Here is a 26,695-nt window from a genome sequence, read left to right on the forward strand (position 1 = left end):
TATTTCAGAATCTTATAAATTGTCTGATTTTTCATCATTGATGCCCTTTCCAGTTCATCTGTAGATGAGTCTTATTCATTTTAAGAGTCATACACTGACCGTGGTTTCCACTACTCCACCAAGGCCCCCTTTTTATATACCTGCTGTTTTATTCAGTTTTAATAAATAAATAAATATTTACTTTAAAGGAAATATATACACAGCCGTGAAAAAGACTGGTTTGGTTGAAATGCGTCGGTGTAGTTGCAACGTGTTTTAACAATAAAGGATTTAAAGAGTTCAAGGAGTGCCGTGCAAATTTCCTTTGAATTGTGATTGAATTGATAAGTACAGTCTGTCCTCCCGGCACCTGCACCAGCTGCTGAGCGCGTCATGTTGAAATGACAGCGTTTTGGAAATATATATATATATATATATATATTTCATTGGTACTACATAGGCGTGTAGGCGGGTGTCGCTCCTCTCGCCTACCGCCGAACCACAATGGCGGCTACCGCACACCTCCGCCGGCCCCAGTTCGCGTCGTCAAGGAGATGCGTGGGGGCGGGGACGTCAGTCGGCACCGGACTTCCGGGTTGCCGCGTCTTCACAAAAGGAGGACATCACAGCCGAAAGACGCGCAGCAGAGCTGGAGGAGCAGGAGGCAAGCCGCGCAGCCGAATCAAGGAAGGAGGAGAAGAACGAGGACGCCGAACGGGAGGAGACGGGCCCCATCAGACCGGAACAAAGTGCTGAGACGAGGTCCCGCCCTGGCGCTGGAGCCAAAGAACAGCCGAGAGGAAGAGAGACATCCTGCCACGACCCAGGAGGGTCGTGGCTGTACAAGGTACGTGCCCTCTTCAGAGGCAACCCCAATAAAAGGGCAAGGGGGAGTTGGAGGGAGGAAAAAGGAGACTGGGGAAGGCAGGAGGAGAATATAAAAGGCTATTCTGGGAACGGGGACTGAGGAAATCAAAGACCACCCTCCCACCCGGTCACTAAATTGACAGAGCACAATAACAGCCTGCTTCTTTAGTCCTAACCCCCAATTAAAACATCACCTCCTATAATTCTTATCCCCGCACTCCCCCCTGCACTAACACATTAATAAGAGATAATAAACTACTGTCCCACTTACCTGGACCTATCCTTTTTGTTCTTCTGAGAATCCGCGAGACCCAGAAGAAGCCACCTGAAGGTCGCCACCGAAAAAGAAGAAAGGAAGACTATTAAAAGACCCTTACAAAACCACCCTCACCTAGAACGGAAAAGTACACGAAGAAAAAGAAGACGTACCACCATTATCTTTACAAAAACCTGTCCAATACTAAATAAACCGCGTATATGCCCTGTTAGGGGCTCTGAAATCCGAGTCCGTGTCCTCTGTACCACTGAGCCCAACGTCACAAGGCGTTTGTTTGTTTCAGACCTATGTCAGTGGAAATATATATTAGGAATATCTTGACAATGTTTTTATTATATCTGCTACTTTTTCTGGAGAAAAGTATACTTATATCCCAAATGGTTTCTATTGTCTTCAACTGCTTTTTAACGAGGGCAATTATATATTTTCTCTGCAAGAGATAAACTTTTTATGTGGGACTTATAATGTAGTTCTGGTTAGGATATATCTTTACATGGTAAGGAGTTCTGCTCAATGGCATGTTATGCTGCTCTGTATTCCAACAAGGTAAAATATGCTGTTTCAGTCTACATATACGAACAAATAGATTTAGCATCACAACCTCATTTTGTAATACTTCCTACCGTCATGAGTAGTGTTTCTTAACCATGTTTTCTTTGTCTTTGCCGAGGTGTTCATGCGTGGGTTCACATCCCATTAAGGGAACAAATAGATTAATATTTAATTTTGTAAGTTTGCCTCTAACACCAATTGGTCATATTAACATGGATTTTCTTCATTCCATGTTTTTAATTGTTTATGACTCCTTTTCAGTGGTTCCTCCCAGAAGTCTTTAGTCATGAAAGATGTTAGAGCTCACCTACACTCTTATGGATGCCGGTCTTTATGCATTACTCTAGACCGGTTTTGTGCTAGGAACAGTATTTAAAACGTATCAATCATAGGTGATCTATACCCATGTTCTTAATGCTTTTTTTAATAACTTTTTATTACTGTGTTCTTTTACTAATGAGGATGTTCTTCCTCATAGGTATTATTACAAGTGCCTAGTCTATTCCTTCAGAACTAGATTCGTTTCTTCTGGATAAAACACTTTCAATGTTGTTAGGTCACTAATGACACACAATTGACTTACTAACATGAATGAGCTTATTTCCATGCGCTCATGTTTTATGGTTTTATTAACCTGTGGTTACTTCCACAATATTTGATGTCGTAAGAGTATATTTTTACTCTTCTTATTTGTTATGATTATCCGGTCTTTTTTACCTTGTTCTAGACTGTTTTTGTAATAAAGATTTTCTTTTATTTAAGGTCTCAGTTCACAGTCCCTCCTCTGGGTCATTATGCTTAGGTATCTGATTCTAAAGTAAGGAATGTGCGGCTAGATGTCTCTATCAGATGAACAAGTTACTTACCTTCGGAATTGCATTATTTGGTAGAGATAGGGTCTAGCGCAGATTACTTAACGATCCTTCCCACTCTGCGAACTGAGGTTTGACTTTTGTCTCTGAAGATTTCATTATGGAAATCATCACCTAGAATTAAGAATTTGGTGATTATTTGACCCAAGGGTGTCTTTTGTTCAAAGCACACTGTTTCAATAGGCAGTTTCTATGTGTAGCGCCACGTTTGGAGCATGGAAAATAGTCACGGAAGAAACTGACTTTGATGCCTCGGTGAGGGAGTTATATAGACTCCGCCAACGTCACATCCTGTTGATGACTCTGATACAGAGTTGCGCAACGCCCTCTACCGATGCACAGAAGTACTATGGAAAAATATTCCTGTTCTAGGCTCGTGCCTGAGGAAGTTTCTAAAGTAAGGAATCTGCGGCAAGATCCCATCTCCACCAGATAATGCACTACCAAAGGTAAGTAACTTGTCCTTATTGACTATTGTGTGTATTTGTAGATGTCTTGCATTCCTCTGTGTTAAGCCTAAGGCTGCTCAACCACACTACTCCTAAATAGAGCACTTTGGGATTGCATAGCAAGCCCTGTCCACTGTGTAAAGGGTCTAGGGGGAAACCTCTGGACCCTTTACACAGTATTCACATACCACATAAAGGGCCATCTGCCTACAATGTGTTTGTGTGTATATATATATATATGTATGTATATATATATATATATATATATATATATATATACACACACACACACACACACATATATATATATATGTATTTATATATATATGTGTGTGTGTATATATATATATATACATACACACACCCACATATATGTATATATATGTGTATATATATATATATTTATATATATATATATGTGTGTGTGTGTGTGTGTGTGTGTGCCTTAGACCCTTAGACCCTGTACAGTGAGCACATATGATGTGCAGTGCAGAAACCATCACAGTGTTTGTATAATTTGCTTTTTATATCATGACAGCATCATCAACCTTTAGCGTAAGTCAATGGAAAATATCTAAGGCTATAAAGTCCTACACTGTTACAGATACCATCAGCTTCAACCTTCTTAACACTCATTAAGGCACAGTGTCTGAAGCATAAGAGACCTATGTCATGGGGGGTACGCCAGATATCTTTTTGAAAAACCTTTGAATGTTTTTCAGCGTCAACTACTGATTATCAAAGCAGGTGCCATTGCCATAATAAACAATTAAGTGGCCTTAAGGACACACAACACAAATTTATGATTTTCTCTTTTAGCTAGTACAAATCCCAGAGCTATGGTCATGTTCTTTTCCTTCCATTGTATCAGGATATGACCCATAGCACCAAGGGTGGCTCAGTTCCACCGCAATGGCGTAGGGGCATCGCCCTCCTGGCTAAGAGCCAGAAGATGAAAAATAAAATGATAGCTTGCCATCATTTTATTTTTAATCTGCTGGCACAACCAGCAGTGCAGGGAGGGGTGGGGTTGGGCCTCAGGAGGTGGGAGGGAGTAGGAGGAAAGAGTGCACGTAAGTGTGCATGTGTGTTTGGCCGTCTGAGGCCGGCCAAACAGACACGGGCACTTAGGTTTCTCCAACCCTGCTGTGTTTAACAGCAGGGCTGAAGAAACTGCACAGGCCCCCAGGGCTGTGTCTGAGCAGCAGTCCAAGCCGCTCAGACCAATCCTGACCCTTCTTTCATGCTAGGTTTAGCATGAAAACAGTGCCAGGATTGCTGGGGAGCCTGTGCTGGTGTCCCAGTAAATGCGGTAGCGATGAGAATGGTAAGTGTTTAAAAAAAATATTTTTGTTTTGTTTCCGTTGTCCCCGTCATCACCCCCTCCCACCCCTCCTTGATATTTGCAGCGCTGCATGGCACATCTCTTACATTTAATACCTAGGGTCCACTTCCCTCAGTTGAATCATCTCCCAGAACATTTGTGTCTCAGCATATAGCCAAATCATGTGCAGGACATATGCACATTGCAGATGGCATATAGGGCAATTCATTAAGGATTCATTTTGCGTAGTACTCTGTGGATGAAGTTTACCTTTTATAAGTATTTAAATTACATCACCCTAAATAGGGGATTCTGTGACATGGCCTTTTTATGTAGCTGTAGCTCATCTTGTTCTACATCTTCAAAATCATTGCCAGGGTCGATATTCCATGCATTGAGTAATTTGATGCTTGTTGACAGACAATTGGACTGTGGCTGGTGGAATGAAAATCACTGCAGATAAGTCTAGTGAATCAAGCAGTACTTCTTAGCCAGTTACAGGTGGAGTATTGTCTGGGGTAGTCACCTATCTTTTGATATGAGTGATTTGAGCAACCACATGAAACGTCCACACTCCTGGAAGTTCCAGCACCTCTTCTGTTGTAACAATCTTAATAATTGATACTCTTATTCTGACTTGATTGTAATTCCATGTATATTTAGAAAAGTAAAGTATGCATGTGTACATTGTCAGTAACATCATATTCCATCCTTTCTAATGTCATTTATTCTGGTGTCCTGTAACCCAGGCTCTCCTTTGACTTGGTGCACCAATCTCCCTCACACCAATACCTGATACTGACTATATGAATATAAATAAACTCTCCCACGCATTGGCCACACACTTTTGTGCCCCTTCAGTCATGTGAAGCACGACATTGGCAACCCACAGTGGACCTAGTCCCTGGTGTACTATAAAGTAGTCCTTATCTAAACAGGCAGGTTAGGCCTGAATGCTTGTACTGAACTCCCCCACCTGTTCCAGGTCCCATTTACAGTCCTCTGTTGTGCCTAGCCCAGGTTGGGAGGAGTTCAGTAACATCCTTGTGTCTTGATCCTATGCTATTCACCTGTGTGTCATTGTGGTCACATTATAGTTTATAATTCTATGTGCCCTTCCTCATTTCCAGCCAAAGAAGCATCTTCACAAAGAACATCCATTCCGTCCTGTAACCCACTCTAAATGTGAGAATGCAGTCTGAGACACCATTCCATGAGCAGGCAACAAACAATTCCTAGCATATGTGCCAATAACCAAGTAGGAACCTGAGAGGGCACTTCTAACTATGTTAAATCAAGGCTAGTTAGCACACAATCTCCATTACTTCCTCAGTTATTTCCCTCGGGGAGAACAGCAATAAGGCTGTAGTACTGAGTACAACGAAATACCATATTTTTACATATAACATTGTAACTCCATACCGTCTATATCAATGAGGTTGTTATGCAACAGTGAAAGTTCACATTTTATAATGTCCGAGTTATGTATTGTACGCTGAGCAACTGTTGAAAAAAAAACCTTTTGAAATGCCTAGCGAAACCAGACGAAATACTCGAGAGCCTTAATTATGCTGATGTGTTTGTAATACAGCATTATGGCCCTCATTAAGACCCTGGCATTCCATGTGCCACCAGGGCCGGTGTGGCAGTCTCACTACCGCAGGACGGGCTCTGCAGACCGCCATATTTCAATCGCAGCGGTTTGGCCACTGCCAAACCACCACATCCCCGCCCCGTCCCGTCACTTTACCACGGCCCACCGGGCTGGAAGTTTCCACCTGCAGCCCGGTGGGAGTCGGATAACCGCCGAGGTTATTCCAACTAGGGACACCACCAGCATTTTCCTGGCCATCTCACTGCCACAAAATGCTGGTGGAAAGGTATCCCGAAGACAGGAACTTGCGTTCCTGTCACCAGGATACCCCCCAAACACCTCCGCACACACACACACATGCACCCACACATTCACACACAGACAGCCCCCCACACACACGCATTCACAACATTCACTCCCATAGACACGCATACATACCCATACACATCACAAATGCATGCATACACTCTCCATCACCCAACCCCTCTCTTTAACTACATACATACATACCCAACCCCCACCCCCTCACTCATCTTCATACCCCCACACCCAATTGTACCTCACCGCACACACACACACACACACACACACACACACACACACACACACACACATACAAACATACCTGCACACACTCACACCCCCCTTACTTCTTACACATTCACCCATGCACACACCCCCACCCGTCCACATGCATTCACACATGTATAACCACATGTACACACAGACACGCACAATCACTCCCCCTCCATCCCCCGCCATATTCAAGACCCACATGCACACACACACACTGATTCACACACCCATATCTCTATCCCCTTGCGGACGACACTTATCTCGTCCGATGAGGTGCTCCTCGGTGAGGGGACGGGATCCGGTGCTCCCACTGCCGGCACCGCCACACAGAATTACTGGTTGTAATTCTGTGGGTGGTCTTTTCTGGCGTGGCAGTGCCGGCAGTATAAACGCCTAAGCGCCGCCGACCGCCGTAGTGAATGTCCCCAGATATCCAACTGCCAGTTGTGCGGATATTCGGTGGCAGTCATGATACAGCGGTCGGCACTGGCGGTCTTCCCACGTCTGCGGCGGTCTTGGGAAAAGATTGCTGCAGTCATAATGAGGACCTATGTGAAATATCTAAAATGGCTTTCCAGTAGTGCCGCACAGTGTGAATTTCCCATAGGCAGTTGAGTAAAAATATGAACCCAACCAATCAAGATGGCCTCTGACGTTGTTTACGTCGATATCTGCAGTTAATAGAGCACTTACTCAGGATGCCAGATGATGAGCACACGTTCAATACATACAAGGCCATCCAAAAATAGAAAACAAATTGAAAACTTACCCGGTGTTTACAAAACGAGTACTACATCCATGCATGACTTGCTTTGTGATATGCCCGGGCTCTGAATGTGGAGCAGAAACCAGAGGACACCACAGCCGAAGAATTGTCGGAATCCAACCGGGCTCAATCACAGAGCTCACAAATAACTTGGCATCAAATTAAAAGATGACAGGAGCATTGGAAGCTGGAAAAACAAGGCATTTAATTTATAATACCAAATAAGTAGAAATGCTGTAAAAGGCTCAGGACACAATCCTCAAATGACTTTTATATTCAAGCTCCAGTAAATATGTTCTAACACAGAATACAGCAGTACCCAATGGAAAAACAATCCTTACATTATATTACACACTAACACCAGACACTGGAGAAATGTGCACAGTGCCACAGGACCCTCACCAAAGTGTCTTCTTTCATGCTGATGTGACTCTAGGGCCCTACAACTCCTCTGCAATGTGAAGTTTGTCATTGAAGCCCTTACTCTTTCCCTCAGTTAGTAGTGGCACCCACTGTTTGTTCTAATCTCATAATGTTTCTGTCTTCAAAGCACAGCTAACCCCTTATTGTTTTGCCCCGCAGTATGGCATATCTATCTTGTTAGATAAAAAGACAAGATATTGGCCCTCATTCTGACCTTGGCGGGCGGCGGAGGCCGCCCGCCAAAGTCCCGCCGTCAGGTTACCGTTCCGCGGTCGAAAGACCGCGGCGGTAATTCTGACTTTCCCACTGGGCTGGCGGGCGGTCGCCTTCAGACCGCCAGCCAGCCCAGCGGGAAAGAGGCTTCCACGATGAAGCCGGCTCGGAATCGAGCCGGCGGAGTGGAAGCTGTGCGACGGGTGCAGTTGCACCCGTCGCGTATTTCACTGTCTGCGCAGCAGACAGTGAAATACATGTAGGGGCCCTCTTACGGGGGCCCCTGCAATGCCCATGCCAGTGGCATGGGCACTGCAGGGGCCCCCAGGGGCCCCGCGACCCCCCCCTACCGCCATCCGGATCTCGGCGGTCCGACCGCCGGGATCTGGATGGCGGTAGGGGGGGTCGGAATCCCCGCGGCGGTGCAGCAAGCTGCGCCGCCGCGGAGGATTCAATGGGGCCGCGGTACACTGGCGGGACCCCGCCAGTGGTGCCGGTCCGACCGCGGCTTTACCGCCGCGGTCGGAATCCCCATTGGAGCACCGCCGGCCTGTCGGCGGTGCTCCCGCGGTCCTCCGCCCTGGCGGTCAAAGACCGCCAGGGTCAGAATGACCACCATTGTGTCTTCCCTCTCCTGCTATGGGAGGAGCAGGTGAGGGGCTGGGGCTCGAGGGATCTTTCAACAGAGAAGTATATAAGGCACTTAGGCCCCAAATCTGTCTTGAACTAGTCTTCCAGAAAAAGTTAAATGCTTGGACTCTCACCCATTCTGGTTGGCCCAGCATCCAGACATTACTACATTTGAATTGTCTCTTTAAACCCTTGACACAAGAAAGAAATCTCTTGGTCACTTCCCAGAGTTCGTTCACCCTGCAGAGTTGGCCACTTTCTCTGATGTGTCTTTTACATCCATTAGATTAAGGTAATTGGCTACAGAGAATACCTAGTCTTCCTTGTAGCAAGAAGGTTTTTATTTCCAAGGTACAGGTGGCACAGATTCCTCAGGCCGAGAGGCATTCAGCAGTTGAGGAGATACAAACGTCTCTTGAGCAGGTGTAGTATATTTATCAATTTTATTTTATTGAAGCATCTGGTTTGCTTTGCATCGCATTGGTGTGGACTTGGAACACTACAGTGTCAGTGGACCAGCCTAGTTAGAGTCACATGACTATGAGCCGGATTTATATGTTGGTGATAAGAATACACCACCGCAATGGTCATTTAAATGCGGGCAGGCCATAGATTTGGCTACGGCGGTGATTATTCCATCACCGCCATAGCCAATCTTCTCTGACGGCCCGACGGAGTAAGGGCTGCCAGAGAAATGGCTATGTGTCCGCCGACCTAATCAGGATGGGCGGACATAGATCCATTTTTTACTGTCCAGCACCGCCAAACAAACCCTGGCAGTGAGGGAGAGTAAAATTAGTGCTTCCGCCCCACCATGTGAGATGACTCCCGGAGTGAGTAGGTTGTAGATTTTCTTTTTAAAAATAAATAAAAGGAAACTGGTGCAGAGCTGCATTATGTTCACGCAGCCCTGCACCAAACGGTGAAATACATTGGCAGGAACGGCTGTCATAGCAGTTTCTGCCAATGCATTACAAATGACCACCTGTTTGGGTGTCATTTATAAATTTGGCGATTGGTCCCTCCACCATAGGGATAGAGTAATTCACCTCATCCCCCCTGGTGGAGCAATGCACATGTTTGTGTTTTCTTCTTGCTTCCTGTTGTGTATGTACCTTGAACTCACACTAGGCCATTATAATTGAATTGTAGCTAAGCCCTCGTTATGAAGCCGAGATCGCTGTCTGAAATGAACAGTGTATGGTTAGTGTTGGCCTCTGTGAAGGTCACACCACAGTTACCAATCTGCCCGTCAACTGTGTTCCACAGTACTCACCACCTGCCCACCCACAGTGCTGCCAATGCTCGAATGGGGGGACCTGGACATTTCACCACCCAAATCCACCAATTTCCACATCAAGTGCTTTCCACTAATTTGATTGCATCACCCTACATGCAGTGCACCGATTCCCACTACAGCTCTGCCCTCCATCTTCCCCACCAGACACTGGGAGTGAGAGGTCTTTCTTAGATCAAAGACATAGACCTCAGAGTGTACCCCCACATGGCGTGCATCAGTTGATTCACGCTCGCTTACAATTCACAAGGTGGATTTACGTAAGGCACATGTATGATGCAACAGTATATTTTGTAGGATTCAGACCACTTTGAGAGCCACAGCCATATGTGCCATATGCCCAGCCTCCTTCTAAAGTAAATTTTCTTTGCCATTAAAGTCTGGTCAAGCCCAATTTCTTCTAGAATAATTTTTAGGCGACAACCACAACTTAAAGAATGACTCACTATCACTGTGCTCTCCTAGCTTGGCAAACCCATTGAACAGTGAGTTAAGACTGAACTTTTGAAAAATATTTCAGTTGCAATTTCCTCTGCTAGAATCAGACAGAATTCCTGCTGCAGATGGTTCTACTTCAGCTTGTGAAGGCCAGTCTCATAGTGATTGACTCATTCTACTTCTTCTCTTGGACATATGAAGTGCATTCAGCACCATTGATCGAGCAAATCTTTTTCTCTACCTCCACGCCCTCCTGTTTATCAAAACTAAGGATTGGTAATGGTTTACATCAATTCTAACTATCCCACCTACGTTCCTTTCAATAAACTCTTCCAGGTCAAATCCAGTGCTTACATGGCAGAGAGTGTTCTATCGATCAACTTGGCCCTATCACTTTCCAGAGTATAAACAAAAAGCCAGGTGAATCTCCTCGAAGGTGATGGAGCTTCCATCCGTCAAATCGCCAACATACAATTATTCCATAAGTTGTCAGAGGCAATTGAGGGTTATTTATTGGATTAATTATAGCATTCACATTATTGATAACAAGGTATAATAATAAGAAAGCAAGAAAATTAGCTGTCACATTGTGCTAAAAATGTGCTAAAATTAAAGAAATACATGACATGACTGTCAAGAGAATTCAATGACTGAGTGTGTAAGTTGAAAACCAGAAAAAGAGAGTGCACTGTATTAACATCCACTTGAACAGCCTGTCCAAATACAAAGAAAGGTATGACTTGGTTGGCATTTTGCTAAAATTATTGTTAAGGGTGTTGTTACTACTCTTCAAGGAAGGAGCGAGGGATGGTAAAAGAAATGCCAGCTTCCATGCTCTGGCATCAGAAGGTCTCGCACAGCTCATGGGTCTTGATGGCAGACACCCTTTGACAATCTAGCACATATGAGGTTTATGGTGAATTAATGTATGCACACAGAGCCTAGACCTAATTGGCAAAGGGGCAGGGTGTTGTAGCCCCAACCAGTGCAGTGGCTGATGAAGAACTCACAATGACAAAAGGTGACATGATGTAACCAGCCACAAACAATTCAGCAGATGGACTCAGATTGAAGGGTATCAGTTTTCACCCTGTTACCATACACCACTAATCAAGAGCCCAGACCCACCATCTTCCCACCAGTTCAACTTGAAATTTAATAGCGAGGGGGAAATTATGATACCGGTGCTTGCACTCTGACAAATGTCCCAATCTGAAGTGGTCAAAGAAGTGCACTATTAAGAAACCATCATACGAATAGGCAAAAGCTGACTGGCCAGTTAAATCCCACTTCCTGACAGCCTCTCATGTCCAGGCTAAGCAATGCACGGAACAAGTAGAGAACATGGAGAGAGATTAGCTATGACAGCCCTGACCGCCTTGGTCTTACCCATCCCTGTCCATTAACCATTCACAGCTCTCTACATGTTGTGCTTTCCTTACAGCTCTGTGAGCCAAAATAGGAAGCCCTGGGTACGAGTTGGCACCACTCTAGTAGCCTCATCTTTTTAACCCCTTAAAGAACTGGTAGGCTGTCTACCTGAAGAGCTGTCTCAATTATATACAGAACTTGGGAAAATTTCTAACCCATATGCTTGAAACTACTGCTCCACACATCTATTTCTCCACTCTTGACTATCCCTTGCTGGCTCCACTTCTCTCCCACAATGGCATCCAACCTCTGCTGACTCCCAGTCCTTTCCTCAACTTCAAATCACACAATTACAAAACCTACAAAGTCCCATCTTTCTTGCACATTCAAACCCCTTTTGTTAATCTCTGATTAGTGATCATGATCTTTGTTTCTAGAAGTAACGCTTGTAAATATTTGTCACAGCATGTTCTTCCTTAAATTAGTTGTTTTAGCACTGGCTGATGCCATTCACATTGATCTGAAAGTGCTGCCTTAATTTGAGTCTGAAGATTTTCCAGCCATGGCATTCCTGCAACTAGTAAATATTCTAATTTGTTGGATTGAATGAATCTCAAGTTGCTGGTTAATATGAAGAACTGGGCACGTTACTCCATTTTCTTGTCAACTCATTGATCAAAGGCAACTGCAAAGGTTTTGTATGTCTCTCCAGAGGACCCTGAACATAAAGTTTTGCTCACTCCCCTTATTTGGTATTATGTCTGGTGATGCTTCTAGAAATAGAGTTTGAGGCTCATTTGCATTGTTATTTTAGTGAAGCTAATAAGATTGCATCAATACTGACCTGCCAGTATGTTAGAAAGTCGCAGGGAAGTGGAGTTTAACTATGAATTGTTAGATATGGATTTACTTAGAGACATAAATTGGTCCAAATGCTCATTTAAGTTAGTTATATAGTTTGTTGGGCTGATATAAGGTCCATTCTGGGCTGCAGAGATCTTATAGAAGCTAACAACATTTTGTGCAAAGTAGTGCAGTGGAAGTATGTTGCTCATACATGTAAATAGGGAGGCCTTTAGGGGAATCAATTGCGGCTTACTTTTTTGTCTTCAGGCACACCTGTTTAGAAATGAAAGCCTCAAATGGTCATGCTATTTTTAAAGTGCTGCCTCACCAAAGTTCTTTTCAGCACACCACTCAGAACCTCCTTCCCCATTTCCAGCTTGCTCTGTGCCCATATGATTTTGAAGTAGTTGTTGTTTCCCGCAGGATATGTCCCTGCAAGGGCGCAAGGGACATTGCCTTGGTTCCAACGTCACCAGAGCAGAAGCCAGGGCCATGGTGTCGATCAGAGACTTTGGTATAGCACACTTGTGATCACAGCAACAGTGGCTATCGGCTCCTGTGGCACATGGGAAGCTATGCGATGGTGACAAATAGAGTGGCTCAATGAAGAGAAAACCATTGAGGGGGCGCAGCAACCTTCACTGGTCCACACATAGGAGCCCAGCCCACTTACAGACTTTCCAGCACCCTCATTTAGGGTAATTTCTATTCTCAGTATGCTACGTATGCCTAGTTAATGTACATGAAGAATAGTAAGGAGTATAGGAAAAGGCATTTCAAACGTTTGAGTACATAGAAGTGGGGTTCCCCACACGGGCAAAACCTCTCTCCACCCCATACTGAGGACATACTTAAGACATATTTAGGACTCTGGAAAATCCACTCAACGTGCAGAATTTTTGCAGCAGTAATGTGCACCAAATATATGCAGATCTTAATTCTCGGGCTCTGATGTTTGTGGGCGTGTATACAAACGTTTGGCTCAATTAGGTTGCATTGTCTTGCACAAAAAGTTTAAAGAATGAACCCCATTGTATCCGAAGACCTTGTTTAAAGTACCCAAACACCCAATTTGCAAATGGCTGGAGGGAGTGGTTTCTGGATCTTTCTGTAAATGTTATTTCTGAATTCTTTAAACCTGATTTTTGAAAACAGAGGCACAAAATAAATATGGGAGTGTCTTCTTGCCTTTACGAGGAAATTAAGTGTAAGGACATTTTCCAATGCCATTGCGCCACAGGTAATCTGGGTAAATGTAAATCTTGTGAGTTGTGACCATTACTCCATTATTTGGAGCGCCAGGTTAAGAAAGACTGAGCATTACCTCTGTGTTGCACAACCTTGGTACTTACAGTGTGTTTTTTCCACAGAAACAACTGGGGAAGACTGTGAAAACATACGAGAAGCGAATAGATTGGCTTTCAAGTGGAAGTCGGAGGATTTGGGGTACTGTATGTGAGAAAAGGTAAATTGATTTAATGTTTCCATTTCATCATGCCTCAACCAGGGTGTTTTAAGGGACAGAGTTAGAAAATATCTATTTTCTTGTAAGTGTGTGCAAATTTTTCATGGAAGGTTTTTTACTTAAATTCCACGTCTTGACTTACCTGTAGTTTGCAGAGTTTCTTGCTTTGTTTGAGCCATGACAAAGAGGACGTGACCCCCCCCCCCCACCCCCACCCCACCCCACCACCACCACCACCACCACCGTTGGGCACTTCATCCAACGGAGTCTCCTACAGACAAACACACACAATCCATCTAACCATCTCTACATTAAGACTGTCTGGAAACAAATACTCAAGGTTCGGTTTAAGCTGGTAGTAATGATATTTAAATTTCCTACCATTTACATGCTGAGTTGCTTAGTTGGGTAACCCAGTCCTAATTTCTTTAACCAGCTTGGCATCAGATCATTGGTAAGCATGCTGTTGAACTATGGTGTGTACACATCTTCCAATGAGGAATGTCTTCGATTGAAGATGGGGCAGGGAATGTAGGTTAAATGCCCGACAGCATAGCCAGGAATGCAAACCATATACCACTTAACTTCACAAACCGCCAACAATAGTCACACCCCACAAGTACTCAAAATTTACCATTCTGGGCAGGTTAGAAAGAAGGCTGGGATTAACCCAGTAAAATTAGATAAATAGATTCTAACAGCTATATGCTATGTTATTTAGTTGTGGAAGAGTAAACTACTCCAGGTGCATCGCATTATCTACACAATGTGCATTGGAAAACTGGTAATCACGTCTCAGGACTATGGTTTGTATACATTTTAAACCGTGGCAGCATAGCCTCGAGGGAACTATGAATACATAGAGCAGACACCTGCCAGCAATGTTGGATGCAAGCCCATCAGCCTCACAAACCACCAACAATAGTCACACCCCTACAAATACTTAAAATTTCTACAGCTTTTGGAGATGCTGGGATTTGGACTGGTTGATGCTACCAGCTGGCTAAGCTGGTACCGCCACAAGCAAACCAACCCGGCTTTGGTATAACCAGTCAACCAATGGACAGCTCCCCACTAGCAAAGCCTCACTTGGATCTATACTCTTGTTACAGGCTCCTACTAGCACTATAACTATCATTTAGCTCATGTATTATACCTGCCTAAAGCCACTCATGGTCCCTTGCACCTCCTAAAATAGGAGGACCTGGAGTACTGTAGAGACAGTTATAACCAATCCTATTCCCCAAACACATCATGTTTCTATTTTTCAAAGAGAAAACTTGCTTTGGAAGTTGAAAGTTTAGCAGTACACATTTTTCTCTTGTTCTTTTCCACGCTAAAAGGAACAAGCACAATAATTAAGGTTGAGTGTAATACTGGGTGGGTATATTTTACCTTATGTGTATTTGACATGCTACTCACTTTCAACATCGCTGTTTAGGACACTGTGCTATTGAGTGCAAAAACATAGTTTTGTTTTATACACTAGATATTCACATATGCAGTGTCACTAAAATTCAATACTTATGAGTTGGTTCTTGAATTAAACCTTTTGAAGGTGAAATTATACGATAATTCAGCCAATAAGATATTACTGCTCATGCATAGACCTTGGTTTACGCTTTTGACAACTATGAATTACCATAGCTTCACTTTGGCGTAGAACTGGAAGCGAGGTTGGTGGGTGTGTGCATTGTCATTCTCTTCTCAGAGGGAAAATATTTTCTCATTTTGGAATAACTTATTCTTCCTAAACCACCATGCGATATTGTGGTGGTCTTTTCATTTTCCCACCCCGGAAAGGCTCTTGCTCCTTCTTTTTGCACAAGTATCTATCTGATAGAGACATCTAGCCGCAGATTTCTTACTTTAGAATCTTCCCCATGTGCGAGCCTGGATCTGGAAACGTTTTACATAGTATGTCTGTGTGTTGGTAGAAGGCGTCGCACACCTCCATATCAACGTCATCCACCAGATGTGAGGTCCATATAACTCCCTTGGCGACGTACCAACATCAGTTCCTTCTTTTCTGTGTTTGTAACGCGGATCCTGGGACGGTTGTTCTGGCAGTTTTTTGGACTCTTTCGTCGTCTTGGAGCAGTGTGCCTCCTATGCCTTCAGGGTTGAAACCCTGTGGGTCCTGTGGATGGCAGATATCAGCTATGGAACCTTATTCAGTATGCATGTGGTACCTGGGTGCGCACCATGACTCTGAGGACTGCGGCTCCTGTCAGCGACTTTGGCCGAAGGCTCTGCGAATGCGTCAGATGAAGCTTGTTGCAGCACGTATGTCAGACTCTCAGTCTTCCCGTCGCATGAAGTCCCCTTCTCAGTCTGATGTTCGTTTGCGGGGTGCACAGCCCTTCAGGGTTCCCACATTTGGCACCGGTGTCCGATCAGCCAAATCCAGCAAATTTGCTGGCAACGCTGATCGAAGTCCCTCTTTGTGTCTGAGGTCAATGCTGACGTCGAGGTATCACCTTCTCAATGCTGGTCGACATCAGGAACGGCACCTGTCATACCTTCACGAGCCTCCACTCCTGTTGTCCCATTTGCAGCAGATGGTGGAGAGGCCGTACTGGAGTCAGATAATCCTAGAGAGGACAGTTGGTTGTCTGATCTGGCTACAGCTGATGACTTGGATTCTTCTCTAGCCTCAGGCCTCCTTTCCCATCTGGGACTTGCTACGGAAGCGAGTTCTTCCTTTGCAGACATGCTAAAGAGAGTTGAGGAGGTGTTAGGTCTAACCCTTCCCTTTATGGAGTTGACTTCAGATCCCTTAATTGATAGACTCCATCAAAGCCAGACCGGGGTTGAGCCTGTGCTTCCTTATAGCAAGGTATTACATGGTGTCTTGTTGGGTGCTTGGGCTAAGCCTGCTACAGGGGCTCCTGTTGACCAGGATATATCCCACAGGCACCGTCCTGCCCCTGGTGATCCGCCTTGTTTGATTAGACATCCTACTCCTCGCAGTTTAGTGGCATAGGCCACTTTAACTTTCCCTGATATAGAGTCCCTCCCCCATACTCCTCCTGATAGAGAGTCCAGGGGTCTAGATGTATGTGGCAGGCATTATTTTTTAATCCGCAAGCTGTGCTCCACGCTCTGTGAACACGTCTTGTGTTCTTGGACGTTTCTCTCATTCTTTGTGGGGCTTATTAGCGAACATTTTACCTTTCTATCTAGAGGAAATCAGGAGCACTCTTACTCCTGTGATTCAGGAGGGACAGCACTCAGCTAAACTAATCATTCACTGCGGCATGGATACACCTGATTCTGTGGGTTGAGCCATGGCTTCCTCAGTTGTGCTATGTCACCATACCTGGTTACGTACCTCAGTGTTTTCAGAGCCAGTGCAATCTACATTAATTGACATGCCATTTGATAGCGCCCATTTATTTGGTACACAGGCTGACTCACCTTTAAGGTGTTTTCAATTCAGTCTGGGTTGAGCTACGAGTTACCTTGCTTCCTTTCTACCCTTTGGCTAGTTCATAACTTCTGTACTGTTAGTACGGTGTTACTTGTTTTTAAAAAAATCCACAAAAGAGTCTTGCTTCGGCAGGGCCATGGGGCTTTTTCATAGATATACATATATATGTATGTATATATATATGTATATATATATAAAAGGCTTTTTTACCATCATTACTTGATGTAAAGTAATGATGTTCTGCTTCAAGTTTGTCAATAATAACCTCTTAGAGGGTTATCATGTTTTACTACACTTGAATTAAGGAGATATCATTAACTTTACTCTGAAGAAAAGTTTGTTCTTAAGAGTTGTTACCTTTATGTTATATACCTTACTCTACATGGAGTATTTGAGTATTTGCTAGTATGCTAGAGAACAGTTATATAGGATGTACAATCTTTATATTGTGAGCTATTACACCTTCAATGGAGGGTACAGAATTGCTCCCTCTGCAGATAATTAGTTTTCCTAACTTAAATTAAGGAATTCTACTAGTATCTCTTATAGGGAACTGGGGGTATTTCCAGCTCTTTGGGAATGTCGTTGTTCAAAGAGATTTCTTTTTTTTAATTTTTTTTAATTGGTTTTATCCGCCAATTGGCAACATTCAAGTAAAATACAGATAATTACATTTCGTTTCAGCGTATATTATACATAATTGTTGTTTTGTTTGCCCATTTTACCGGCCTTATACAAGCACTCTGTCTCCCACCTGGGGCACTACAGAGTATACCTTTACAGTACGCATGTGGTACGTCATGTGCAATTTTATTGAAGAAACGAAGAGATATAGAGAGAGGAACTAACGATAAGCGATAGAGAGATTCTGAGCGCAGGTGGGGGGGAGGGGGGGTCGGAGCAGAGGCAGGCGGGAGCCAAGCGCCAGAGGGGAGCGCAGCCAGCTTATCCACCCTCATGGCATGCCCGCATTTCCAGACGAGTGTCGCCGCAGCTCCTGCGCTCAGCAGGAACACCTGGGAAAAGCAGGGATCCATTCCTCGTGCGGTATGAGGGCAACGGAGCAGGGAGAGCGGGTTAAAGGGGGAAGATCGACGGCACCTCGTATACGTAGTGTCTATCGCGTGCTTACGCATGCCAGTCCCCTGCCGATACATCTTGGCATTCCCACAAAGCATATTGTAATATTTGTGTTAGTTTACAGCCTATCCCGCGTGTTAAAGTGAGCGTCTATAATGTCTATAATGTTGTTTTAGCATTGCTCCTGAGGTGTCGGTAGAGGTCACTCTCTTGTTGGTCTAGGGGGGGCGTTCATCGTCTTTGTTTTCTGCGGCCATCACAAATAAATTCCATGTATCCAGACCTTTAACTGGGATACCTTTATCCAATAAGTTCTGTAAGGTCTGCGTTTCTGCTTTAGCCCAACGTATTACTTCCTCTCGCCACTGGGTTACGCTAGGGGCGCCCGGGGCTTTCCATTGCATGGCTATGAGGCGTCTGTACAATACTAGTGCAAGGGCGATACACTGATATGTTCGTTTGCGTTTTTTGGGGCAGGGTGCTATGCCCAGGAGGCATAATTCAGGGCTGGGGGATAGTGTAGTGTCTGTCCATTCAGCTAATAACGCTGTTATGTCTAGCCATGTGTTCCGAATTGGGAGACATTCCCATGTCATGTGGTAGAAGGTGGCCTCTTCCGTGCCACATCTGGGGCATGTCTGCGGCGATCGGGGAAACATGCGCGTTATGCGATGCGGTGACAAATAGGTCTGATGCACGTAGTTAAACTGCGTATACCGGAAGCAGGGGTTACGTGAAACCACGTGTGTCATTTTCATAGCTTGTTCCTATGCGTTTAGTGTTAGGGGTTCGGATAACACGCAATCCCATCTATTTTTTGCCCGCTCCTGTTTGTGTTCAGTCTGGGCAGCGAGGATGTGGTATATATTCGATATTCTTGTTGGAGTGTTGATGTTCCCCAATAGCTCGTGGAGCAAAGGGGATATATCAGGTTCCAAGTTGCCGCCCTTCCACCATGCACGCATTGCCTGTCGGACTGCTCCGTAGGCTATGAATCCCCCTTGACCCAGCGCATATTTGTCGGCTAATGCCTCATATGTTTGGAGTTGCCCGTCTTGATGTATGTCCCCAAATGTGTGTATGCCTTTGCTACCCCAGGTGTTCAGACCCACTTTGGCCGCTATTTTCGCCAGTGTCGGTTGAGGCCAGCAGTGGGATCCTCGGGGAGTATTGTGGGTTTTTATCACGTAGGAGTGCATATCGGCCCCAGGCCCAGTGCGCAGTGGTCAGCAGCATATTACATGTGTGTTTAGGAGCGACCCGATTCATGAGGTATTGTAGAACCTCGGTACCGCCAAGATCCAGTAATACCCTCTGTGCTTCCGCGCCAGTAGGGTTTCCAACCCAAGTGGATATCCATTGTATCTGGGCCGCTGCATAGTAGGCTTAGAATTTGGGGGCCCCCAGTCCCTCCAATTTAAGCGGTTGGAGCACTTTGGTTAACGCGACACGTCTGCGGCCATTGCCCCATATTAGATCCGTTAGTAAACTATTCAGTTGTTTGAAAAAGGAGCCAGGCAATACCAGCGGCAGTGCCATGAAAAAATAAAGGAGGCGTCGCAGTACTATCGTCTTTGCTATGGCTACTCTGCCCATCGGGGACAGTGGGAGTGAGCACCAGAAGGGCAGGGAGCCCCTAGTTGATCTGATCACTTGGCCTAGGTTACCATCTCTTAAATCATGGCTATCATGGTATATATTTACACCCAGATATTTAAATGTGGTGTAACACAATTTCAGATCCCCCGGGCTTGATAACGTTCTGAGTTCTTCGGGAACCGGACGCATAGGGAATATGCACGATTTTGCCCAGTTCACCGTTAACGCGGCCACCGAGCCAAATTTTTGTAAGAGATCCAATATGCCTGGGAGGGCCGCAGTGTGATCTCGAAGAAAAATCAGCACATCATCTGCGTATAAGGAGACTATCCGGTGTGTCCGGCCATCTAAAACGCCCCAGGCAGGGGCCATTGTGCGGAGGCGGGCGACCAGTGGTTCGATGGCTAGTGCAAATAGGAGCGGGGATAGCGGGCATCCCTGTCTGGTGCCTCTTCCAATATTAAATGTCTCGGAAATAATGTCCCCCGTCTTAACCCTAGCCGTTGGGCCAGTGTATAATACTCTAACCCAGCCAATATAGGTTTGCCCAAAGCCCATACGGTTAAGTGTTTCTGTTAGGAACGGCCATCCCAGCGTATCGAACGCTTTTTCTATATCTAACGAAACCGCCACTTGGCGCCAGTCTTCTTCAGATGAGTTTCCCATCAGGCGCAATAAATTCCTGATGTTACTGAACGTATTGCAACCGGGGATGAAGCCCGATTGGTCTTGATGGATCAGCTCTGAGACACATAGGAGCAGGCGGTTGGCTAGTATTTTGCCGAGTAATTTGCAATCTGTGTTTAGCAGTGATAGTGGCCTATATGATCAAACGTCCAATGGGTCCTGGCCTGCCTTCAGCAGTACTGCTATCAGCGCCTCTCGGCATGTATCAGGGAGTTGGCCCCGTTCTAGAGCCTCTTTTAGCATGGCCAGGTAAGGGGCTAATATCTGGGGCGAAAACGTTCTGTAGTATTCGATGGGTATGCCATCGCTGCCGGGTGCTTTGCCATTTGTTAGTTGCAGCAGTGCCTGTTGGATTTCAGTTATGCCTATCGGTCTGTCTAGCTCTGTCACCTGTGAGGCAGTTAGCCGGTTCTGGGTAATGCCGCTGAAGAAGTCATTTAGTTGAACGTTAGTAGGTGGAGGCCGCGCCTGGTACAACGAGCTATAGTACTCTCTAAAAGCATTATTTATCTCCGCCTGTGTATTAACTATCTGCCCTGTATCCAGCCGAATAGCGCCTATTGGGGGGTTTCTCCGTTCATTGTTTGTGAGCCATGCTAATAATTTGCCGGCTCTGTCACCTTCTGCGTGTGTGCGGGCCATGTAGTGTCGGTAGTCAAAATGTCTGAGTCGGCTGTCTGTCTCAGTCCACTTAGAGCGCATACTAGTGAGCTTTGCTTGTGTTGTTGTGCCTTTCGTGAATTCGCGCTCAGAGGAGTGGATTTCTTTTTCTAACATTCGGAGTTCGCGAGTTAGTGTTTGACGTACTCCTACTGTCGTTGATATACATACCCCCCTCATAACTGTCTTATGTGCATCCCATTCAATAGCCCTAGAGCTAGTTGTCCCAGCGTTCGATGTGAAATATGCTGAGATGTGTGTGGCTAGATCTTTCCTGAAAGGGGGGTCTTGTAATAATTGAGTTTACAATCGCCAGGTTGGAATACAGGAGCAGGGCCTACCACATCTTATTTGTGCTATAAGTGGGCAGTGATCTGAGATTACTTTGGCCGAATACTCTGATTTCATTATTTTATGTGTTAGGTTCTGTGAGGTAAGGATAAGGTCAATTCGGGTATGTAGCAAGTGTACTGGGGAATAATAGGAGTATTCTCTTTCATGCGGATGCATGTGCCTCCATATGTCGGTCAGGCGTCGTTCTTCCATCCATGTGCCTAACATCTGAGAAGTTTTCGCTATAGGGGCGGCCACAAGCGGGGGGTGTGATCTGTCCATATCTACATGCGGGACACAGTTCATGTCTCCACCCCATATACAAGGAGTAGTTAGGTCATTGGTTAATTGCGATATCTTTTTTTGTAAGAAATCACCTTGTTTAATGTTCGGGACGTAAAGTCCGTTTATCACGAGCTCCTCCGCGTCCAATAGGCCCTTTAGTTGTATAAACCTACCGTCCTTGTCTTTTATGCTGTGTTGCACTGTGTAAGGGACACCCAGGGCTATCCAGACCAGCACCCCTCTAGCAAAGGACGAGTCACCAGTGCTATGTATTGAACCCGCCCAACATTTGTCCAACCGCACTACGTCTGCCGGTGTAATGTGTGTTTCCTGGAGTATCGCTATGTGTATATGGTGGCGTTTTAGGTGTGCGTGTATTCTATGTCGTTTGGTAGTTCCGGCCATGCCCTTCACATTCCAAGTTATTATGTTATATAGGGGTTCCTTATTCATTGTGTTGTGTAAGGCGTTGAGGGACTATCTAGGCAGTTCCCATTTCTCCCGGCCAGGTCGCCGCCCCCCCCCCCGCCACAGCTCCACCAACCCAATCCGGGCACCCCCCCACACCCACCCACCAGCAGCCCGCGCATCAAAGAAGGGAGAGAAAACCCATAGTGAGTTGAGAAAAGGGTATGAGAAAGGAAAATATAACAACCAAAAGGATATTCCGGACAGCGATCGTCTGTTAAACAAAGTGGCACAACCGGTGCCTAAGGTGGCATCCAGGGAAGTCAGTTCCATTCGGATACCGTTCAGGTATAGGGGGACGTGGAATTAAGCGAGGTCGGGCCCTTAGGTGGCCCACCTTCAGGATGTTTCATTGCCTCTGCAATCCCATGTGTGAAGGATCAGTCTTGAGAGATCCAGTTACTGCTTCCGATGTTATTGGCGACCTTTCATTGTAGATCTCGGCGAGAAAACCCCGAAGGAGAGAAATGGCCACGGCCCGGAAGTTACAGCGACCAGGGGGGGCGCCACGGGCACCAGTCAGTTATACCTAAAGTTTGTCCGCTGTTCGCGGTGTGAGGTCCGGTCCCATCAGCAACGGGGAGGGGGATGGGCTTGAGTCTCCCCCATGTGAGGCGGTATCATTGGTGTCCGTTTCGCTCCAGGTGTCCAGCAATGTACGAGCAAATGAGTTGGTATCTTTCAAGATTTGTGCTTGATCCAACGCTATTTGTGCTTTTGTGGGGCGGGAGGAGGTTTTGGATTTTTTCTTCTTTCTAGAGCTAGCAGTAGTCCATTCTTCAATTAGTGTATCTTCCTTGGCAGGGTCGACCAGGCCTTTAGCATGGATCCATGTCCATGCATCTTCGGGTGTGGGAAACATTAGGGTTTTTTCATCCATGACTATACGTAGGCGTGCTGGAAACATGAGGGAGTAAGTGATGCCCTTTTCTCATAGCAATTGTTTGATCTTAACATAAGCGACTCTCCTACGCTGTACCTCTAACGTATAGTCTGGGTAGGCCGTTACCTTGCTGTTTTCCAATGTAATCTGGTTAGATGTTCTAAAGTATTGAAGGACCAGATCCCTGTCTCTGTAATTTAGGAAACGTGCTATTAGCGGCCGGGGGGTGCTCCAGGGCGAGGGGGCCTGTTCGGGATTCTGTGTGCCCTTTCTATCGCGAGAGTTGTATTAGGTTCCTGTTTTGTAAGTGTGTTTTTCAGCCAGGTCTCCAGGAACGCCTCTGCCTTGGGGGATTCAATTCGCTCTGGGATGCCGAGGAATCTGATATTGTTACGTCTGGAGCGCCCTTCAGCATCTTCAGCTCTGCGTTGTAGTTGAACTATGTCTAGTTCCATTTGTTGCATTTTAGTTTTCATGTCTACCACTTCAGGTTGGACCAATTTTAACGTCGTTTCAGTATCATGCACTCTTTCTGTTAATTTGCGATGATCGGTGCGTAGCAATGAGACTTCCGAACTGCGGCGTCAATTTTCCCTTCCAGTGATGATTTAATGTCCATTATTGCTTGCATGATTTTATCAAACTGGAGGGAGTGCGCTCGTAGTGTTTCGTTCAGCTGCAGAAGTGTGGTCGATTGCATGCCTGCGTGTCCCGTTAGCGAAGGAGGGTCTCCGTCTCCCACAGTCCCCGTTTTGGGGTGCTTTGGTTTGACCATGCTCTTCTTGATTTCCACCTTATTATTTTTGTTGGGGATGATAGCCAGTTATTTGCTGGGGGTGTCCGCCTCTTCCCCTCCCCGCTTCCTTTATCGTTGGTGTCTGTTAGACCTGAGTCGCTTCCGACCTTGGTGGCAAGATGTTGCCCTTATAGCATTGCTTGAGCATTGTTACTCCATGTCGTAGCGGGGAGTATCACCCCCAAGCCCTCCCGATTCTTCCATGCGCGTCCCCCAGATCACTCGGGGTAGAGGGGGCCGCGTATTGGTGTGCACGTATTTCCCCCCGAGTTTCTCCGTTCTAGCGGGTTCGGGCCCTATCTGGTTCCCAGGCGCCCCGTTCCAGCGTTCGTTCCAGCAATCGCTCGGCAAGAAGGACCCTGTTGGATCCCGCGCGCCGCGCAGTGCACCACTCTAGGGGGGAACTCCTGTAGTTCAAGTGAGAGGGCCGGGAAGCTCAGGGGTTCCGCCGCGCAGCGCAATCCGGCAAGGCCCGTGGTACCAAAACAAGGCCGCAAGGTCACCGCCGCCTTCGCTTCTACTCTTCTACTTTTCTTCCACGGACGTTGGGTCCGGGCTCCCTCCGCACCTGCTACCTGGGCTTAACGGTCCATCAGGCGGGGGCTGTGGGCGGGCGTAGCTGGTAGGTCCCGAACGCCGCGCGTGGTCTCCAGCGATAGTCGGGCGCTTTTCTGGGTCACTCAGTCGGTCGCGGCCAGGGCGGAACACACCTTTCAGTATGGGGGGCGCCCCCGAGCCGCGGCTCCTACACCGAGTCGAGTTCTTTTACTAACGAGAATGTTCTTCGTCATAGGTATTAATACGAGTGCATAGTCTATTCTTCTGGAACTAGACCAGTTTTCTTCTGGATAAAAGACTTTCAATGTTGTTAGGTCGTTTATAACACACAATTGGCATGCTAACATGGATGAGCATATTTCCATGCGATTATGTTCTTATGGTTTTATTACCTGTGGTTACTTCCACAATTTGTGCTGTTCTAGAGCAAATTTTTACTATTCTTAATTATTATGATAATTCGGTCTTTTTTCTCTTGTTGTAGACCGGTTTTGTAATACTTAGAGATTTTTTACAAACATCTCAGTTCGCAGTCCTTCCTCGAGTCACTATGCTTTGGTATCTGATTCTAAAGTAAGGAATCTGCAGCTAGATGTCTCTATCAGATGAACAAGTTACTTACCTTTGATAACGCATTATCTGGTAGAGCAAGATCTAGCCGGAGATTCCTTAACGATCCTCCCCGCTCTGCGAACTCAGTTACTTTTTCGTCTCAGAAGGTTTCATTATGGAAATCAACACCTAGAATTAAGAATGCTGTGATTATTTGACACAAGAGTGTCTTTTTTCTTCAAAGCACACTGTTTCAATTGGCAGTTTCTATGTATAGCTCCATGTTTTGAGCACAGAAAACAGTTACAGAAGAAATTGACGTTGGTGTGTCGGTGAAGAAGTTTTATGGAATCCGCTGATGTCACATCCGGTGGAGGACGTTGATATGGAGTTGTGCTACGCCTCTGCTGATGCACAGAAGTACTATGGAAAAAGTTTCTTGATCGTGGCTTGCACCTGGGGAAGATTCGAAAGTAAAGAATCTGCGGCTCGATCCTGTCTCTACCAGATAATGCATTACTGAAGGTAAGTAACTTGTTCGTTCGTACAGGGTGGGTAACACCAGGATAAATGTATGTGAGATACCACAAACATAATCTTCTGTGGGCTGTCCAAGCACTTTGTCTGACCAGTCCTGTAGCACAAACTTTACTGATCATAACCAAACTATAGTATGGGGTATTATATTTCACTTGCAATTTGTCCACATTATGTCAGAATAGTGTTATATTAGCAATTTGTCCACAATACTAAGTTCCAACTATTAAAAAAAATGTCCACAAATAATACTTGTATAAATCATAATCTCATAATGTGTGCTCTTATAAGTTTCTTTGACTCACCTTCTGTATTTGTGAAATTTGTTGTTAAGAGTGTTTAATTAAAATGTTTACCCTTTCAGGGCCAATAATCTCCCAGATGATCAGCTTGTTGTCTTTTATCTCACATAGCATCACTGCAACATCACTTCTTAAGAATGTGGAAGATTTTTCTTCATAAATAGTTTGACTTGTTACATTCAGTTTCTTCACATGTACAGAGTTACTGTCATCAGCCCAACCAATTGGATAAAGTGAATGGATATGTATAAAAGATTACCTTTAACAGCTTAACACCATGCCAAAATTAAACTAAAAGACTGCTAATATTGTCACTGATTTTCAATTAAAGTTTCTGATTACAAAAGTGTGCCATAGTTATACATAGCCAATACAGTTTGTGGGAATATTGTTAGTTTTTTCACTTATATAACTAATATGACTGTAGTATAAAAGAAAATGTCCAGAGCTATAAATTATATGTCGAGCCGATCCTGACATAAACATTTTAGCCTAATGTCAAAGAGCAGATTTGTCACTGTGGCAATACTCAGCTGGGACTCTATTTTCCTGTTTGTGTGTAAAAGGTGCCTGAAAAAGTCTC

The 26,695-nt window shown here is 45.3% G+C and overlaps 1 protein-coding gene across 1 annotated transcript in view; it reads left to right on the plus strand.

Moving 5' to 3' along the window:
* The window catches only part of VWA3A (von Willebrand factor A domain containing 3A), a 541,655-nt gene that overhangs the window by 207,466 nt on the left and 307,494 nt on the right, over positions 1-26,695 (plus strand). Inside the window, exon 16 of the mRNA XM_069210293.1 lies at positions 13,845-13,939. Within this exon, the coding sequence (XP_069066394.1) occupies positions 13,845-13,939 (95 nt within the window). The remainder of the gene's footprint in view (positions 1-13,844; positions 13,940-26,695) is intronic.

This window comes from Pleurodeles waltl, chromosome 10, assembly GCF_031143425.1.
Source record: "Pleurodeles waltl isolate 20211129_DDA chromosome 10, aPleWal1.hap1.20221129, whole genome shotgun sequence".
In the NCBI taxonomy this organism is placed as follows: domain Eukaryota; kingdom Metazoa; phylum Chordata; class Amphibia; order Caudata; family Salamandridae; genus Pleurodeles; species Pleurodeles waltl.